The sequence below is a fragment of the Misgurnus anguillicaudatus genome, chromosome 21, assembly GCF_027580225.2.
Source record: "Misgurnus anguillicaudatus chromosome 21, ASM2758022v2, whole genome shotgun sequence".
Taxonomy (NCBI): domain Eukaryota; kingdom Metazoa; phylum Chordata; class Actinopteri; order Cypriniformes; family Cobitidae; genus Misgurnus; species Misgurnus anguillicaudatus.
In genome coordinates, this window is record NC_073357.2 from 57,882,233 (window position 1) to 57,904,028 (window position 21,796).

General features: G+C 34.6%; 1 protein-coding gene across 10 annotated transcripts in view; it reads left to right on the forward strand.

The window, feature by feature from the left end:
- Positions 1-21,796, forward strand: part of LOC129451856 (uncharacterized) — a 196,249-nt gene that overhangs the window by 167,682 nt on the left and 6,771 nt on the right. For 3 of the 10 annotated variants that reach the window (XM_073859459.1, XM_073859460.1, XM_073859461.1), the window contains exon 3: positions 16,288-16,640. The exons of 3 other annotated variants lie outside the window; for them this stretch is intronic. Coding sequence is in view for 3 of the 7 variants with exons in the window: in XM_055215336.2 (XP_055071311.2) it covers positions 6,021-6,096; positions 7,404-8,731 (1,404 nt within the window). In the remaining 4 variants the exon portion in view is untranslated. Of the gene's footprint in view, positions 1-3,217; positions 3,556-5,862; positions 6,097-7,403; positions 10,217-12,549; positions 12,988-16,287; positions 16,641-21,796 lie in introns of those variants that run through there. 4 more of the 10 variants (XM_055215344.2, XM_073859457.1, XM_055215336.2 and 1 more) reach the window with 3 other exon arrangements.

Below are 21,796 nucleotides of genomic sequence, written 5' to 3' on the forward strand. Positions count from 1 at the left end.
TGGTACAAGTTGAATAATTGACTCCTTTGAATTATTAAATCAATAAGCCCCGCAAAGCAGTGGGTTACCAGTGCATTTTATAACAGCTAAGGGGGGTTGTTAGGCACGGAGCGGAGTGCCTAAAACCCCCTTAGCTGTAATAAAATGCAATGTAACCCCACTGCTTTGCGGGGTTTATTGCGTTTATAAAACAATTACTTCATATGCATAGCAGGATTCCATAAAATAAAACACAAATAAGTTGTAATGTAGTACAAATATTACTCTTCTGGCAAACAAAGTAGTTCCTCATAATCAAGTGTGTCTGCAACAGAGCGCAGTTCCCAAGCAACACAGACGCAGCAAAGACACAATGAAAATATGATTTATTTTTATAAATCAACATTCATCCAATTCATACATTAACATTTATATCGTGCTGTTGTATATAACTGTTGAAGTGATGATTAAATATGCTTGGGAGCATGCTTAAACTGGGTGGCAACTAAAAAAAAACACTGACGGGGAAAGAGTTTAGTTTAATGCCTTCCAGAAATATTATCTTCTTTAAATAAACATAAATATATCAAATGACAGAACAGACCCTCCGCTTTAAAAAAAGTTTCATCCTACCTTCATTTGTTCTCTTATCACCTCTCAAATTTTCATCTAATAGCTGAGATAATTCCATTTTCGTAAAGACCTTTTGTAAGAGATCAGATTCAGAGCCATGAACAGTACTACACGGTGTTTTTAGTGTTGAGTAAATGCGTCAGTGTTTAAGTTGGGTAAGATCGCCACCCAGTGGATAGCGGAAATATGAATTTGAGGTAGAAACTCCTCAGGGAACGTTTTCTCTTTATTGACGAGATGACTCAACAATATTTATTGACATTTATCTGGATATCACCATTAATTGTGCAATTGTAGACAAATAAAAAATATGATTAAAGACTGCAGTGTTTATTTTCGTAAATCAGTATGCAGCAACAGTGGCGCAGTGATACTTATGTAATGCTGTCTGAACCATGGGGTTACAGGGGTATTTTATCACGGCTTAGAAAGCTTTTTAACCAATCAGAATGAAGAACAAGAACGAGACGTTTTATAATTGAAAATAATGCACACCCATGGTGTAAAGCATTATTAATTCAATGTCCCGTCGTCAATTATTCCTTACATAAACCTTTGAGGCAACATGAAAATAATACAATGACAAAATCATTTAGCAGTAAGGGGCATGTCTACTAACTGACATCGTTGTATGTGTGGGGCGGGTCTATCAAAAGAAGATCCAGATTCTTTTGGGTTAGGGGCATTTTTGTTTAGCTGATTTTTCAAATGTCAGCATTGGCTTTCAGAGATCATGCACCCCGATTTAAGGTTTATTTTACTAAATATTCAAGTTTTCTCCTCATAATCAGGTCCCTTAGGTAAAAAAAAAGCACATTCATTTTAAATAACCAGAGACCCGAGGCCACAAATATTAGACCTTACCTGATCCCAGCTGAGCTTTTGTCTAACAGTTTTAGACCTAATCCAACTCTGGTTGGACATAGTTTTTTCCCAGTGGACTCATGAAGACCTGAAAATGTAAAATTAAAATGACAGCTATCAGATTTTAACAAAATGTCTGAATGCTCAGATATTTTTGCGATGCAATGTTTACAATTTAAATGACTGAATTTTAACTGAGATTAGATTGAGGTTTCATTAATGTTCATTTAATTTCATGTTCATTTGTTCGTTTTAGGGCTAATGGGAGTGAAAGAGGAAGGTCAACAACAAAATGAAGTGGAGAATGAACATCAGCATCATAACTTCAAAAGTGAAGAAAATTCCTTCAGTTGCGCACAGAAAGAACATTTAAATGTTCACATAAAAAGTCACACAGGCAAAATGCTATACACCTGTCATCAGTGTGAACAGACTTGCTCAAGTAAAAGCAAACTTAAGGATCATTTATTAAATCACACTGATGAAAGGAGCTTTACATGCCCTCTGTGTGATAAAAGTTTTTTACGAAAAAAAAATCTTGATGCTCACATAAAGACTCACACTGGAGAAAGACCATACGCCTGTCTTCAGTGTACAAAGACTTACAAATTTAAAAAGTCTCTGATAGAACATAAAATAAGTCACACTGATGAAACGCCTTTCTTTTGCCCTCAATGTGGAAAGAGTTTTATAAAAAGAAATACCTTTAATATTCACATGAGAAGTCACAGTGGGGATTGGACTTACACCTGTCGTCATTGTGGAAAGATTTTCACATCAAAAGCACATTTAGAGAGTCACATACGAGTTCACACTGGAGAGAAACCTTACAGGTGCCCGCAGTGTGACAAGAGTTTTAAGCAACGAGGACATCTTCAGTGTCACATAAGAATTCATACTGGAGAGAAACCTTACTCGTGCCATCTGTGTGATATGAGTTACACATGGGGACGAAATCTCAAATATCACCTGCAGTCTGTCCATTCTGTGAAAAAACCCTAAAAGTGTTCACATTGTGGAAAGAGTTTTATTGAGTCTGTGACGCTGATAAAACAGAGAAAAGCGCTGTCTGTAAAGAGTAAACAAAGATCAACTTCAGTCTTCAGGTCCAAGCACATGATGTGAAATGACGATAAACCTCACAATTGAATTACTCCAAAATATATTAATTTCAATGGATAACATGAAGTGGTGAAATTTGTTCCTGTAACTCAAAAGATTATGGGTTTAATCCTAGAAACACACATTCTGATGAAATGTAATGTATTGTAATTTACTTTTGATAAGTGCAATAAATTTTTTTTTAGGATTTATTCTTTTTTTCCTATCAGTGTATCAGTAGTATTATTTTCACTCATTAAAGGTAATTTATTAATTGTTACAACAGTCTAATCATGGATATGATGGAACGAGAACTAAAGATTTTTGTGACCGAAGTTTACAGCTTCAACACTTGTTACATATACACACACACACACACACACACACACATATATATATATAACAATAGCCAAGCAACAATGCATTGTAAGGGACAAAATTGTACATTTTCTTTAGTGCCAAAAATCATCAGGATATTAAGTAAAGATTTTGTGAGTGGATGCAGTTACTAAGGATTTCATTTTGACAACTTTAAAGGCTATTCTCTTAATATTTTAAATATAAAATAAATAAATATTTTTTATAAAATATAAAAAATAAAAGATGTGATGTTGAACATTATTTTTTTTCAGCAGTATTTTATTTCCCAATCTTTTTGTGATAGTTTTCATAAAGTGTAATTTATTTATTTTACTATGCAAACGTTATTCGTAATTAAGATGCGGTGTTATTCATTGGCAGAATCTGTTGTAATCGTTTGACAAATGTGGGACCTTTAACCTTGAATATATTTATTTTACCCATACATTCATGATTTTCTTAGAAGATGACATTTCTTGGTGCATGATTTCCTTGCATTCCACGAATTTTGAAAGGGGACTTTTACTTTGCTTATTTGAATCTCTCGTGCGGTGACGTCATCAGAGGTGCGCTGCAGCTCGCCTGTCGGTTGGGGAAAGATTGAGGTGTTTGTGTGAGGTAAATAAAACGATACAAAATATATCTTTATTTTTTAACAAAGGTATTACAGCAACTTAAATATGATTGAAACTAAATATTACTTTAAGTTATACTGTAATATAAAGTTATATTTTATTGTATTATTAAAGTACTGAAAGTTGTTCCACTACTAAAGCAAACATTTACGCAAGTCAAGGAAATTTACTTCACAACCCATTAAGGTATTTATTTATTTCAAATCTGTTGATGGGATCTTAAGAAATATACATGCTCCTCTTTTTTTATATATACAGTTTTTTAACATAGCAGATGGAAAATTGCTGTTGCTACTAGTCTAATGGATCAGGGTCATAACTTGTACTGTGAGAAATACAGTTACAAATGCACTTTGTCTCTCAATTTGAAAATTGTCAGACATTGTATGCTTGTGTAAACGAACGTGATATTTGTATTTTTAAAATTTTTATGCCCAAAAATAGAAGACACAACTATAAAGACAACGTACAATTGGTTTAAAAATGAATTTAACCGTGCCTGTGAAAACCTTAAAGTCTCATAATCTAATGATGATATTAGGAGCAAGTTGAATTTCACATTGATTTCAATCTTTGACATGATCTTACCAGCCTACAGTCAATCCACCTTATTTTCGAACGTGGAAGTATGTGATGTATTTCCCTTCTTTGTGCCAGACGTCTTTTAGACCCTTTTACAGCGCACGTGATCAAATAGCCTGCGCACGCATTTTGGCAACAGAAGTGGTGGTATTCCCAGTGGTTTTTTGTTCTAAAACATTCCCATAACGTTAATTTTTTAATGTTTGTTTTTGGTTAGCCAGGAAAATTTTCTTTACGAAAATAGAACGTTTCTCTTAGGTTAGTTTAATGTTCCCCTAACGTTATAATAACGTTAGGCGAACGTTAGTTTTAGGTTATTTTAATGTTTTTCTAACATTTTCCTAATGTTACGTTTAGAATAACGTTAGAAAAACAATTTGTTGAATGAGAAAGATCCTGCTGAGTGTCGGACCGTGTGATTAACTTGATGTGTCGCCATGAAAACAGCATTAGACAGCGTTAGAAAAACGTTAAACAAACCTAAAAAATAACGTTCTCCATGCTGTTTTTTAATACGGCAGCAATTTTTAATCGACTTGTTTAAGTTTTTATGGCGACACATCAAGCCAATTCACATGGTCCGACACTCAGCAGCATCTTTCTCATTCAACAAATTGTAAGTTATTTGAACAAACCATATTAAACATTAAACTTATACATGTATTCAGTATTGTTTTTGTTTTATAAAAATTAGTGCTTGGCAAAGGTTAATCGCGATTAATCGAATACAAAATAAAGTGATTTTTAGCATAATATACAAGTGTGTGCTGTGTGTAATTATTATGTATATATAAATACTTACATGAAAGAAACATTTACATGTGTGTATATATATTTATTTATATTTTTATATATTCTATATTATATATACATTTTTAAAAAATTATATATTTCTGAAATGTATATATGTATGTGAGTGTGTTTATATATACATAATAATTACACACAGCACACACACGTATATTATGCAAAAATTAACTTTTATTTTGTATGTGATTAATCGCAATTAATCTTTGCCCAGCACTAATTTGCTTCTTAGCACTAGATGGAGACATGAGCTTTTTTTTTAATGATTTGCGTTTTAATTTTAAACATAATAAAAGTATGCACAAACACATTAAGAACTATTATAAACCTTAACTAAGCAGATTATGTTGTATATATTCTGTACTGTCATCGCATTTTTATAATAATAGTAGCAGAATAAATAAACCAGCTAAATCTGCATATTTTTATCAGCATAGTTTTATTTCATGGATGTGTGGATACAGATCGTGAGTGCACGTGAGCCACATACACATTCCGCATTTGTGCAGGGATTATATTAAAACCAATGTTTTGTAGAGATTTACAACATTTGTAACAGCTATTTTGCCAATCTCTAACTGCACAAATTATGCCAGCTTTCCTGGATTTCATAAACAATAAAAAGCCAGTCAAAATGTCAGACTGGTGTCCCTCACAATATGACTACCATTAGCTTTAGTTGCTCACCGGAAGTCTTACACAAAGGAGCTCAAAGATAATGTGGATATAGATAGATATTTCAAGGTTATATTTTGACAGACTTTTCTTTACATTATGTAGAATTATTTTATATCAAAAACTTAGAAAAATTTATTTAGTTGTGTTTTCACAGACTGAGTCAAGCATTTGGCGTATTTTGAATTGTTAAATTATAACTTTGGTCATTTGTATATCTTCACAGGTCTGTTTCTGTAGATGCTAAAGAAACAATCCCAAATGACACAATCTTCAGTGAAGTCTCTATCACACCAGTTCATCTATAAATACTGTGAAGAAGTCAAACAAGCAGCTGCTGTCACAACACATTCAACTACTCTACTATTCTGATCCACTGTTGTAATGATGGAGTGTGTTAAAGAAGAGACTGATCCTGAATCATTCACAATAACACCTCAACATACTCAACAACAAAGAGGTTTGTGTCAAATCTTAATGACTAAGAAAGAGCTTAAAGTTTTTGACTCTGGTTTAAAAGTCATTAAAGCTGTACACTGTTATAATGAGGAATCTGACTTAAATGATTATAAAATAGAAAAACAGTCATCTACTTCTATTGGACAGAGTTTAAAGGTATAGCGGAGGATTTTCTTTTTCGGAGTGGATCATCAAGACTATTGTTCCTCCTGGTTGTCAATCGTTCTGGTGATACCTTTACGTAAGGCCGTCGTACATGCCCATCTCTATGTAGTTTTCACTTTCTGCACATGCACACTTTTAAGTGTATGTGTGTGGTGAGATACTGTTTCGTTGTTTTCACCGTGTTTTTTTTAAAGTGTCTGAGGGACAAGAAGAGAAAGGCATCTAAAGAAAGAAACAAGACCAGAGTGTTTTGGGAGAATGTTTCACAGGCTGGGGTGCGCTAAAAGCACAGGTTGGGCTTCCCACTGATACATAAGTCGCGACGTTTCTACTCGACAGGTGAAGTTTGGCATGCTAATTGGAGAAATCCTTTTAAAATCACTACTAGTACTAGTAAAAGTTGATGTAAGCTCGTGCATACGTTTAACTCTTTCCCCGCCAGCGTTTTTTTTTTATTACCAGCCAGCGCCAGGATTTTTTACGATTTTCACAAAAGTTTAACTCTTTCACCGCCAGCATTTTTCATGATTTTCACAAAAGTTTAATGCCTTCCAGAAAATGCTCCTTTTTAAATATATAAACATACAATATATGAATTAAAAGAACAGACCCTCTGCTTTAAAAAAAAAAACCGTTTCATCCTACCTTCACAAGTTCTCTTTTTATCAGATCATCATCAAATATGGGTAGGTTTCTTCAAAAACACCCTATTTTGAGCAAAAAGCTGAGATAAATCAATTTTTGTGAAGGACTTCAGATGCAGATTGATCTTTAAAACATACACGGAGTTCTTTCTCTTTCACTTAAGGTGCTACTTCCGGGTTGTATAAGTTGCGGAAGATAATAGCGGTATTGCGGAAAGCCGGAAATTCTCGTCATTGGCAGGGAAGCATTTTCTCTTAATTGACGAGTTATCTCGTCAATGGCGGCAAAAGAGTTAATGGGCGTTCCCTTTCGGGAGCAGGTAGAGTGTTGCGCATGTGCATTTTTTAAACTGTGGAGAGGGTGGTTCTTTAACAAAAATTCGGAAAAATCTTCCGCTATACCTTTAATTTTGATAGACAAACCATCATAAAAATCTTTTATTGCATTTCGAGAATGCAATAAAATTAATTTATTTTCAAGTTAATTTGTTCATTATAGGTCCAATGGGAATGAAAGAAGAAGATGAACAACAAAATGAAATGGAGGATGAAGATCAGCACCACAATTTTATAAGTGAAGAAAATTCTTTCAGTTGCTCACAGACTGATGAGGATTCACTTCCAGAAAGAGCAAAAGACAAAATCTATTTTGCATGCCATCCTTATGGTAAGACTTTACAACAAAAAGGACATTCAAATGTCGACATAAAGACTCACACAGGAGAAACACCTCAATGTGAAAAGACAAGTAAAAAGCACCTTGTGGGACATTTAGTACGTGACACTGTCGAGAGGCCCTTCGCCTGCCCTCATTGTGATAAGTGTTTTGAACGGAAAAAAAATCTTAATATCCATATAAAGACTCACTCTACTGAAAAGCCATACGCTTGTCCTCATTGTGAAAAGACGTACAGACGTAAATGGCATCTTAATGAACATTTATTTAGTCACACTGGTGAGAGGCGCTTCACTTGCCTTCAATGTGATAAGTCTTTTTTACGAAAACGAAATCTTGATTATCACATAAAGACTCACACTGGAGAAAGGCCGTACAGCTGCCCTCAGTGTGAAAAGACTTACATATGGGAAAGGGATCTTGGGAGACATTTAGAAAGTCACAGAGATGAGAGGCGCTTCACCTGCCCTCAGTGTGATAAGGGTTTTTTACAAAAGAAAAATCTTGATGCTCACATAAAGACTCACACTGGAGAAAGACCATACGCCTGTCCTCATTGTGAAAAGACTTTCACATGTAAACAATACCTTCAGGGACATATAGTAACTCATACAAACGAGAGACTTTTTGCATGTCCGCAGTGTGGTAAGTGTTTTTCACTAAAAAGAAATTTTAATGGAGAAAAGACATGCACCTGCCCTGTATGTGGAAATGTTTACAAATGTAAGTCTCTAAAAAAACAAATAATAAGTCACACTGACCAAATGCCTTTTTCTTGCTCTCAATGTGGAAAGAGTTTTAAACAAAAGGGAACCTTTAATGTTCACATGAGGATTCACAGCGGTGATGGGCTTTACACCTGTCCTCATTGTGTGAAGAGTTTTACAACAAATGCAAATCTAGAGAATCACATACGAGTTCACACCGGAGAAAAACCTTTCAGGTGCCCTCAGTGTGATAAGAGTTTTAAACAACGTGTACATCTTCAGTATCACATACGAATTCATACAGGTGAGAAGCCTTTCTCATGCCATCTGTGTGATAAGAGTTACACACAGTCACGAAGTCTCAAAGTTCATCTGATGTTTCACTCGAACGAAAAGGCAATTAGCTGTGAGACATCTGAAACGGGAGACCTGGAGCAGGCCTAATTGATCTAGGGGTGTTTTACATTTAAATCAGAATTGTCTAATCTTTCTATAGTCAAATCATCTATGTGTGTATGTATGGGTTGGGGACCAGACCAGGTAGTCAACAATTGGGTAACTTTTATTTTCTTTCACAAGCAGCACACAGAAACAACTTTCTGATAAAGTGACCAAAACTGCCTTTAAGTGATGAACGAAGTAGAAACGATGCATTTTTATCTGGTTTTTTTTGTTAAAATGAAAGGCTGTATATAAACATTCATTAACATTAAATTACCATATTATTAAATCACAAGAGACAATCGTGTCAGGCATAAGTATAGGACTCTTAATTAACATTTTTTGTGTAATCATCGAAATTTTAGGACCAGCTTACCTGTTTTGTAGCTCAACGTTTCACAAGATAACCACCCTATTTTAAATATATTATACCTGATGAAAAAATAAATTATGTTTAGTTTGATGAACTCCTAAATATGATCTAAAATATGACACGCAGAGTACACATTCGGTTAAATTGCATGTGCAAGCACCCAACCGCATGAAATTGATACACTGAAAAGTAATCCAAAATGTTCAGACTTAAATTAGATCAGAATTTACCTTTATAATAAATAAAAAAATAAAGTCAGAATCAAGTAACAAGGTGCAGATCGAATTTGTACAACAAAATGCTTAAAGGTCAAAACACAAACCACAAATAGTTAAATCAGATAACTCTGAGTGATTTATAAATAAAATAAAGAAATTATTAAAATAATGAAAGCAATGGTTTATTAACCTGGAAACCCCTTCTCATGGATGTGTAGCCCTATCACAGGGTTGTTGGATTTATGGACGCAAGTTAAAAATAATTATTGAACGTGCTTTTTACATGTTATTTTATAGCATTATCATAATAGGCGGCATAATATATTGAAAGAAAGCTGTTATATGTAGAAACAGATAATGTGCAGCCTTATACAGACAAAATTAAATGATCAGATTTCATAACACATCTGCAAACGATTTGACCGTTAGATTTGAATCTTCGACTATTCGCGACACCCCTAAATTGATCCATACTGGAAACAACCCCTAAAAGTGCTCATATTGTTTCAGACAATTAATTTACAGGATCACAGAGAAAACCGCTGTCTGCAAAGAGTGAATGCATTGGGATCAATTTTAGGCATCAGGTCTAAGCACATGATGTGAAATCCAGATTAACCAGAAAACAGACTTGCTCCCAAAAGATTCATTTCTGTGGATTAGTGGTAAAGTTTATAATTGTTCATGTTTCGGAAATGCTGTTTTTATTGTGGGAGAATTCATTTTAGGTCATCAGCTGAGATCAATATCTATTTTTTACTTTGCAGAAAGTATTTTCATTTATATGTATATGTTAATTTGACCAATTTTTTATTTGTAGAAGATAATTTTTGATGATGTGTGCTTTTCACGATTGAATATGTTGTCTTTTAGATTAAATAAAGAGACTTTTATTTTTATCTCTGTGTGGTGATGTCAGATATCAAAAAAATTGGGTTTGTCCCTTTTTATCCCAATGCTGTGTTGAAAATAACCCAGCATTTTTTAGAGTGTAGTGAACAGCAGCTATTAATCTAATACAGTTTTTTCTATAGAAATGGGAATTTTTTAGACTTTAACAGTGTTCATGCAAAATTAAAAAAATCTGAATGATCATTTACTCACCCTCATGTTGGTCTAAACCTGTATGAATTTCCTTGTCCTGTTAAACACAAAAGAAGATATGTTGATAAATGATGGTAACTGCACAGTTGACGTACCCATTGACTTCCATAGTAGAAGAAACAAATGCTATGGAATTCAATGAGTATCTTCAACTATGTGCTTACCATCATTTATCCATATATCTTCTTTTGTGTTCACATGTACATTATATCATTATGTTTATATTATAGTGTGTTTCAGGGGATTAAAACCTATAATATATATTTCAGACCTAGTGGAGTAATAGTAACTATTAATAGTATAGAGAGACTTTGACTTTTAAGAGCTCTTTTAATTTACACCATTTTTACCTTACAAAATCATGTACAAAAAAATTGAAACATAAATACCATTTCACCAGTCAAACAAAAAATTATCATATTCATCAATTGTCCCTAATGCATCTCTCACACCCCACCTCATCATAAAAAAGGTTACATTATCCACTTGTTTGTAATATGCATATTCAATTTTTACCCTGTATTCTACTAATGATTTAAAAAACACATCTTGACCTGAGTTTTTACATTGATGTGTTTTTAAAATGGCTAAATTTGCTTGACCTACTAAAAAGTTGGCCAGCACACACTGTTCACGCCATGACTGTTTATACTTACACCCAAATATAAAAAGGGTATTTGTAAAAGAGAACCCCAATTTTGAAAATATTTGTTCTAGAAGTACAAAAAGTGGAACCAACCTATAACATTCACAAAAAGAATAGTATAGAGAGAGAAAGAGAGAGAGGCTTGACAAAACTTTATTTAGAACAAAACACCTTACATTATTTTTAAAACCATCAACAATTCATATTAAAATTGATTGTAGAAATTCAAAAACAGCTGTCCTTCATCAACAACACACAAAACATCATCAACAGAGAGAGAGAGAGAGAGAGAGAGATGCATAAAATGGAAATAATCAATAACGTGTCTACCACTACATCAAATGTGTACCAATAGTTGGATTCCACCATTAATGAATGATATTTAATATATTTCTTATTTCACAAATTTTGAAAATAGATTGAAATTGGGGACTTTTATTTTGCTTCTTGGAGGACTGTCGTGCAGTGACGTCATCAGAGTTGCGCTGCAGCTCGTCTGTCGGTTGAAGGAAAACTGAGGTGCTTGTGTGAGGTAAATAAAGCGAAAACAAAATATGGCTTGATTTTTGTATTAACAAATGTATTCCTATAACTTAAATATGATCGAAACAATGTTTGAATATTATTACAATCTTACTTTGGGTTATACAGTACTGTAATACAGTAAAGTAATATTTTATTGTATTATTGCTAAGTACTGAGTTGTTCCACTAGAGCCAACATTTATAAAACGCAAAGAGATTTACTTTACTTTTTAAGTCATCAAGATATGTATGTTTTATCAAATCTGTTTCTCACAATTTGTTTTTTGTTCAGAAATTTGAATGAATATTTATGCCTCTTTTCCATACATTTCTTTAAATGGATAGTTCACCCAAAAATGAAAAATCTGGTACTCGTGTTTGTTCTAAACCTCGATTATTTTTTGCTGATGAAGAAATTTTGATAAGCGCATAGCTTCAAATACTTTCAAAGTATTTATCTATTTATCCTACTATTGAATGGTCAATTGTTTCTACCAGCTGTGTTGTCATCATTTATCAATTTCTTCTTTTGTGTTCATCAGAAAAAAAAATTCATACAGGTCTAAAACAACATGAGAGTGAGTAAATGATGAGACAAATGTATTTTCGGGTGAACTATCTCTTTAACATAGCAGATGGATAATTGCTGTTGCTAGTAAAATTGATCAAGGTCATAATAACTTGTAAAACATGAAGTTGCATTTTTTTTAAAAACATAACTGTAAATACAACTTGCAATTGGTTTATATAACCGTGTCTGTGAAAACCTGGTTTAAGTTTCATAATCTAATAATGAGATTAGGGCATCAAAGTTTGATTTCACATTATTTCATTCTTTGACACAATCTTACTCAGTCAACATTAAAGATATCAAGGTTATGTTTTCACAGACTGGGTCAAGCATTTGATTGGCTGTTAAATTATAACTTTGGTCATTTGTATATCTTCACAGGTAGATTCTGAAGAAACCATCTTAAATGACACAATCTTCAGTGAAGTCACTATTACACCAGTTCATCTATAAATACTGTGAAGAAGTCAAACAAGCAGCTGCTGTCACAACACATTCAACTACTCTACTATTCTGATCCACTGTTGTAATGATGGAGTGTGTTAAAGAGGAGACTGATCCTGAATCATTCACAATAACACCTCAACATACTCAACAACAAAGAGGTTTGTGTTTTATCTCAATGACTGATAAAGTGTCGTATATTAAGATATTCTCATGTTTATTTCTAAAGGCCAATTCACACATCCAACAGACGCGTCAAATCCAAGGATCAAGGAGGGTTTGGGCTTCCTAATTGAAAAAATTATTATTGGGCATCTAATCTAAAAACTTCAGCGTGGTGGAGAAAGATCAGTTTAATGGAGCCAGATAAGCCAGAATGGTGAGCAATAGAGGAAACTTCTTGTAATAAGACTTCAATAACCCTCATTAGCCATGATTTTCCGGTATACGTTATAGTTCCCAGAAATTAAATTGAACAGTGATTACAAAAAATATACATTTTTAAAGGAACAGTATGTAAGAAATGTATATCAATTAATCATAAAATGGCCCTGATATGTCACTAGACATTAAGAAATCATTTTCACTTCAAATACTTATATCACTGACAACAGTGGTCTGGCCAGAATATTGTCATTTAAAAAGTGGAGTTGCAGCCCTCAACTGATGTTTATGTTGTCATTTTGTGTATTGGCCAACAGGGACCCGTTCTTCGTACGTCGCTTAATACATCCAAGATCAAATGAGACATCTAAGATGTTTAGATCTCACTAATTATGATCTCGCTTATTTGGTTCTTTGAACACCACTGCTGTTGATGATTAGTATGGCAGGATTGAATTATCTGAGATCACTGCGCGTTCATGCACTGCAAGAAAAGGCAATACATATTGATAGTAGAAACACTGATCAGCAACGCTGTGATTGGCCAGTTGTTACAATGGCCAAGAACACGCCCATTTTTTAACCCCTGCAGTCTGAGAGCTTTTGATGAAAGGTTGTGAACTTTTTATGACACTGAATTTAAAATCTCAGTTAAAGCTACTTTTGTACATAAATCACAAATATTGTATGTAATGTAATTTTCTGTAAAAATATAATCTTGATATCTTAACTCTGCTTGTCAAAGACTGAAATTAATGATTGTAATTAAAATTTGATGCTCCTAAAGTACTTTAAATCTCTTTTAAAAACAGTTAAATGCTGTTTTATCTGTTTGAAACAACAACATAAAAAGCAGAATAAAAACAGGTGGTGGTCCTCCGTCTTCATGTGATGTGCTGGCAGGAGTGATGTCTCTAAACTGATTGATTGTACAGATAGTCTCTGGAGCAGTTGCTCTTTCTTAAACCCACAACCAATGCAACAATTTAATTGCTGATAAATACAATTTTAATTGTAATTTATTATAAGATTGTGTTTTCCTCTCTTTTGTGCAGTTGTAGATAATACACCAACACTTTTAGCAGTTTCCAAGAATGTGGTAAATAAAGTATGATGTGCAGTAAGGGAATGGTAATGTTATTCTACATCAAAAGATTATAAAATGCAACCGTTTCTGATAGCAATGCACATGACAGTAAAGAAATCCTCTCAGATGGTAGTCCTTTAGAGAAACTATATGCAAGTGGTTAAATAAGTTTACTTCAATTGCATTATTCTTAACTGATTTCTAAATATGTGCAAAAAAACTTATTTGGTTATTTTGGTCATTTTTGTCACAGAACAAGGACAGGGTAACATATTTGTAGACAACGTTTTAAAGATAGAACAGATAGAAATTACTAAACGAAAACCCTTTCATGCATGACATTGTAAGCTACTTGACAATCTAAAGAAAAAACTAAAATAGGAGATTAGTTTATTCAAATGTAAATTATTTCACACTGAGTTATATATAGTCTTTATTGTACATAACATCTATTAGTGCTGGGTATGATTGATTGCTGTTTTTATTAAGGAAAATTCAAACAAATTTAAAATGAATGTGATCAGCATGTTTGTCTTGTCATTCGTTTAAGAATAATAATCAAACACCTGTTACACAAAAACAAGTTGCACAAGTACAGAAAAAATATATTTGTTATATTATATTTTTTAAAATAACATCGCTAAAAGATTTAATTAATCTATCCATTTTTATTACGTGTTGAATTTGAAAAGCTCTTTATATTAATCATGCATCTTACGCAGATATAATGGAGAATATGCGACTGGGTCAGACTTTCCGTATCACATCCACTTAAAAAGGTACAAACTAATCTTGTTTACATGAAATAAGCCTGCTCCTGAGCAGGTTTGAGCTTACGGACCTGTTGCTATGACAGCAAGTTTAGAATGAGCTTCGAAGAACCAAATAATCCAAGATCATGCCAAATCATCAACAATCAAATCCAGCTGAGTTAGCGACATACGAAGAACGGGCCCCAGTTGTGTGATTGCAGTACCAGTTTTAGCCACAAGTTTTGTGATTGCAATACCAGTTTTGGCCACAATCCTACATACTGTTCCTTTAATTATACAAATAATATATCAGTTTTTTGTTTACTTCCCATCTATACATTAATGCTGTGTTTTGGGAGATACGAACTTACGAAGTACTTTTGTACCTGTTAACCACTCAATTCCTCAACTACACCATTAGCTTGCCTGTAAAATTTCCAATTGTCACATAAATTATGATCTAAATTTGATTTAAATTGTTTTTAGATATTGATCTAGATGTTATGTGCCAAATTTGATCATCTGGTGTTTAGAAAAAAACATAAAAGAATTACATTTTAGGAAATAAATAATTTCGACCAGCAGAGGCCCATTCAGTTGACTGGATGTGGCCAACTGCTCAAATTACCACTTTAATAGTACATTTTGTGAATTGATGTATATATAAACATTAGAATGGCCATTAAAAAGAAATATTATTTCAAATAGTAGATTTTTTGTAGTTTTTGATGCATTTTAAAATATCTGTTTTTACAAAATGCCACAAAAATTTGACTGCGTGTGTGCATGTGTGTGCATGTGTATTTGTGTCTTGATATGTGTGTGTGTGTGTGTGTGTGTGTGTGTGTTTGTGCGCATGTGTGTGCATATGTAAATATTATATGAATATTGACAGACAGTCTAAAAAAGTCTCACAATCTTCTTCCACTGAGATGAAGGGAACCATGTTTTTAACTAAAGAAAAGTGGCTTGTGGGTAAGATTGACCTCTAGGGACTCCCCCTAGGGATTGAACCTAAGGGTTAAACAACACACTACCCACTTTTAAGAAGATTTGGAAACCAATCAAATTATTCATACAGAAGAACTGGAAATGCATTTATATTCATGCTTCATTTAAACCATACAGCCCAGTTTCACTTTATTAAAACTGCTCTGTAAAGTTTCTGTCTGTGTAACCATTTTGTAGATATTTGTCTTTAAGGAATAAAAAAAGACTGATAAAGAATATAAAGTTTTTGGTTCCGGTTAAAAAGTCATTATAGCTGTACAATATTTTAATGAGGAATTTGACTGAAATTATAAAAAAGAGAAAGACCGTCATTTACTTCTGATGGAGTTGAAATTTTAATAGACCAGGCATTATAATAATCTTTTTTGCATTTTGAGCTTTAATAGAGGTTTCTTTTTTTCATGCTTTGTTCACATGTTTTGACATGTTACTATGTTTAATTTAGATCTGATGCAAGTAAAAGAGGAAAATCAAGAACACACTGAAGTGAAAGAGGAGCATCAACACCACATCATAACTGAAGAAAATTCATTCAGCTCCTCACAAACTGAAGAGAAATCACCTCAAGAAAGAGCTGAAGCTAAAAAACCTTTTGCTTGCCATCTTTGTGATAAGAGTTACACACAAAAAGCCCCGCTCACGAGTCACATAAGGATTCACACCGGTGAGAGGCCTTACGCATGCTCCTACTGTGACAAGACTTTTGGTCAAAAAAGACAGCTTAATTTTCACATAACGGTTCACACTGGCGTGAGGCCGTTCACCTGCCCTCAGTGTGATAAGAGTTTCAAAACAAAGGTAAGTCTAGAATATCACATACGAATTCACACTGGAGAGAAACCTTTCACGTGCCCTCAGTGTGGTAAAAGTTTCACACAAAGAGGAAGTCTCACAACTCACATGCTGTTTCACTCGAATGAAAGGCCGTTCAAGTGCGATCATTGCAAGAGTAAGTTTGTTTCGGCATCTCAGCTAAAACAGCACCTAAAGACTCATACAGTTGTAACACCGTTTTTGTGTTCTGTTTGTGGGAAGAGTTATCAATCACTCAAACTAGTGAAAACACACCAGAAGAGGCATGCGGGCGTAAAGTGCTCTGTGTGTGGAAATTTGTTTTTGGGACCCAAAGAGCTGGAGCAGCACCAGAAGAGTCATACTGAAGAAAACCCCTAAAAGTGTTCACATTGTGTAAAGAGTTTTATTGAGTCTGTGACGCTGATCAAACACAAGTGACTGTATACTGGAGAGAAGCTGCACTGCTGTCATTCATGTTGGAGAAGTTTTAGACGATCACACAGCTGCAAGCACATGATGTGAAATACAGATAAACTTTATGATTGAATTACTTCAAAATATATAAATTTTAATGTGCTGAAATTTGGTAGCTCAACTTGTAGATCATTGTGTAAACAGTGCAAAAGGTCATGGGTTCGATCCCAAGAACACACATTCAGATGAAATGATAGCTTTAATATATTGTGTATTTTGTGTAATGAACTTGTTTTTGGATAAAAGTGTCAGCCAAATGCATTAAAATGTAAATGTGTTTTCAGGATTTATTCTTTTTCCTCTTGGAGTAGAAGAACTTCTAGATTTGCACTCATTGGTGGTACTACTATAAATATTATACTATAATTATACATTTATTTAAATTAAAGTTTTAAATGGTTATTTTAAAATATCCAGCCATTATATTTAGGCGTGCAATGAATCTTAGCCTAGGCTGTAAAGGATCCATTCATTCTATCCTTAGCAGCACGTAGAAATGAGGATGCATTTTAAGGCTTCATTTTAAGCGTCCTTTGAATTGGGACAGCCTATAGCAGGGCTATTAAAATCTTACCCTGGAGGCCCGGAGCACTGCATAGTTTAGTCCCAACCCGGATCAAACACACCTGAGCAAGCTAATCAAGGTCTTCATGATCACTAGACAATCACAGGTGGTTAAGTTTGATTAGGGTTGGAGCTAAACTATGCAGTGCCCTCCAGGGTAAGATTTTAATAGCCCTGGCATATAGGGACAGCCTTACTATAGTCCAGTTGGGTAGTGCACACATTAAGTAATACCGTTACCAAGGTGATAAAAGCGCCAAATTTTACATGAAGCTTCTTTAGGTCCTCCTAAATGATTTCAGCCTAGGAGCCCAGCTGAAATATTAAAATTTAGTGTCAAAGCACTTAAAAAACTATATTCATAAAAAATGTTTTTGGTTTTTTTTCCTCTCAAGTAAAACTTTCATGGTAATGAGCTTTTAAGACCACTTCATAAGCTTAATTTTGTTAATTTTGTACTCCGGCCAGTAGATCCAAATAATAAGTGTAAAATAGAGTGCTGAGACACCTTATACCTAAAAAAACCTCAAAAAGCCCTGTATAATATAAGCGGAATTATTAAAAAAGTCAGCAAAAATGCTTCAATGTTAAGAGATCTTGGTTTTCTCTTTAATTTTTCAATTCAGCTAGGTCATTCATATCTCTATCTTCTGAGTACATAGTCTGGTCATTAGTTTTATGTTAGGCTGCATCACATCACTTTAAATCCTATTTGTGTGACAGTACATAGCTAGATGTACTTTCAGTTATTTTGGTTTCCTATTGTAGATGTACAAGTCAAAATATCTTGAATTGTTTGTTCTTTTATGCTTAAATAACATTAGTTTCTGAAACTTCAACATGGAGCTGAACTGGGCTCTGTGTATTATTTGCCAGAAAGACACCTCTGAATCCCTGAGATGTCCCTTGCAGACACCTGGGACTAGTGGTGATAAATCTGATGCCTATAGATCATTTCTTGCTAATGTCGAGCAATTCAGGGCGATTGACAATCTCCCAACTAAACTCTATTTTGGGAATGATGAAACTGTTAGCAATTTTGCATCACATTCTGCTTCTTGCCAATTAAAGTTTAACAATTCAAAGCTTATGAAAGCGACAAAGAAGAACATGGGAAATCCTGTTGAATCTGGAGGGGGAAAGCCAATGAAACGCCAACGACTGGATGTTTGAAAGTGCTTCTTCTGTGAGGGTGGTATAGATCAAGGTGCTCTCCATGAAGTATCAACATTTGATGCTGACAGGAATATCCGAACCATGATCACTGAACTTAAGGACACAAGGCTTATGACAAGGGTAATTGGAGGAGATTTACTTGCAATTGAGGCCAAATTCCATTTACCATGCCTTGTAAAGCTGAGAAATCGCTACCGTGGACATGTTAGTAAGAGCGACCAATGTCCAGAAAACATAGATGAAAAAATGAATGAGTCTCGTGCTTTCATTGAACTTCAGGAATACGTTGAAAAATGTGTTGATTCTGGAGTCCTTCTCTTTATGCTATCTGAGCTCCTCTCTTTGTATGTAAATCGACTTCAGGAACTTGGTGTCAGGAAGCAAATCAACAAAACCAGATTGAAAAATCATTTGCTTCAACGCTTTCCAGATGCACAAGAACAATTTGACCGTTCTTGTTTTTCTAGGAGGGCATGAGAAATATACCTACATGATCCAATAAATAAAAAAGAGCTTTTTGCCTTTCTTACATCTAAGACTGAAGATACAACTGGCCCCAAGGCAAATCTCTTTTATCACATCAGGGCAAGATGTATCTTCCTTTGGGTCCATGAGCAGTTGCAATCATGAAGAGGCAGACACCCGGATTGTGGTTCATATACAGCATGCCCTGGAGATAGTAGCAAAAACTGTCCATGTGCGTACTGTGGACACTGATGTCATTGTGATTCTTGCAGGTTTATTTCATGATTTGCTTGTGATTCAACCTTTGACTGACATCTGGGTGGCTTTTGGCATGGGCAAAAAGTACAGATTTTACCATATCAATTGCATATGTAAAAGTCTGGGTAAGAACAAGTCTCAAGCACTGTTGATGTTCCATGCCTATTCAGGGTGTAATACAACATCTGCTTTCACTGGGAAGGGTAAGAAGTCAGTTTGGCAGGCCTGGCAAGCCTATGATGAAGCCACTGAAGTATTTGCTTCCCTTGCCAGAAATCCATTCCAAAAATTAGATGCTGCTTCATGGCAGTTCCAAAAGCTTGAGAGACTGACTGTCATCTTGTATGACAAGTCCAGTCCTTCAAGCTCTATTGTCCAGAAGAGGAAAGAACTCTTTTGCCATGGGAGTAGGACAATGGAGAAACTACCACCGATCCAAGATACACTCTAAAAACAAACGGTGCTATATAGCACCAAAAGTGGTTCTTTGCTCGTAATCATAGAAGAACCGTTTTTAGTGCCATATAGCACAGGTGAAGCACCTGTGTAGAACCATATAGTGCTATGTAGAACCAAATGTGGTGCTATAGTGGTGCTATATGGCACCTGTGTGGTTCTACACAGGTGCTTCACCGGTTCTTCACCGGTGCTGTATGGCACTGGAAACGGTTCTTCTATGGTTGCGATTCAGATCAACAGTTTTGGTGCTATATAGCACCGTTTGTTTTTTTAGAGTGTACTCTGCTGCAGCACATCACACGGGCAGTTTATCAGACCGGAATCTGGGCGACCAGCACACTCTCATAGCAAGATGTTCCTTCTCCAAGGGACTATGGATGGACCAAGGAATCAGGGTCTTGGGAACCTGTTTGGATGACACTTCTAGTATTCCCCACAGCCTGCAGAGAACTTATCAAATGTTGCTGTAAGGGGGATTGTTCCACCTGCAAATGTGGCAAAGCAAGTCTAGACTGCTCATCTCTTTGCAAATGCAAGTGTAACAACTCATAATTATCAATTACAGGGCCAATAAAGATCACACTGCTAATACTTTGACATGTATTGAAGCTAAAGTTCATACACTCTTAAATAAATATATAAAATTTCACCTTTAGGATTCATTTGAATTCTTTATCTTGTGCAGGAAGTTGGAAATTGCTGTGTTTTTAAGCATATTTCATTGATAAATGTATACTTCTAATATGACATGTTACAAAGATATTTTCTGAGGGCTCCTAGGCCAAAATTACACTATAGACCCTAAGGTAACACCATGCAAAATTTTGTGCTTTTATCACCTTGGTAACGGTATTTTCACTACGCCACCGGACTACTAGACTTATGATGCAATCAGTCTTAGAATTTGTCCTTAGAAGGTCGCAACATTTGAATTGGGACATAGCTATACAGACTTTGTGTCTTCCGTATTTTTTTCACAAAACCTTTGCTCTCTAGAAACCATATCAGTTTCTGTTAAAAGTTCAAATATTAGCATAATATAAACACTGAATTAATACCAACATATACAATTAAATAAAAGACATGCATCAGGAAAATTGGTAATGTTGGACAATAAATATATAACTGCTTGATAGTGAACAGTTTATCAGGTTTCATACGGGTCCTTAAAATCCTTGAAAGTTTGTGAATCTGGGGGGAAAATTCAAGGCCCTGGGAAGTTTTTGAAATACATAGATACAGGTCATTGAAAGTGCTTGAAACTATTTTATGCAAAAAGTTTACTGGAAAAAAATCCATATTATTTCCTGTGTAGTGTAGGATAATATCATAACAATTCTAGACTTTTTAAGCACACGTGCTAAACTGTTCGTTTTAAATGCTTATAGCTTCTCCATGCAAATGTTGATTCATACCAAAATGCTTTTTTGCATAGTTGTGTTTGACACATGAAAACGTCTCGGGTAACGTATGTAACTGTTGTTCCCTGAGAAGGGAACGAGACGCTGCGTCTCCCTTGCCATACTTCCTGTGTTCCTGTAACGCCGTCTTCGGGAATATTTCAGAAAGCAATATACTTACGTCACCCTGTCTTTGTCATTAAGTCTCACCATTGGTTGAATTTGATATACAAATTCAGACGCACTTACCACTGGAGGCGTCCCCAAAGTGTCACCACAGTAACGCAGCGCGAGTTCCCTCGAAAGGGAACTGTAACAATGTATCTGAAAAGGTAAAACAATGTAACCTTACTCTCACTTAAA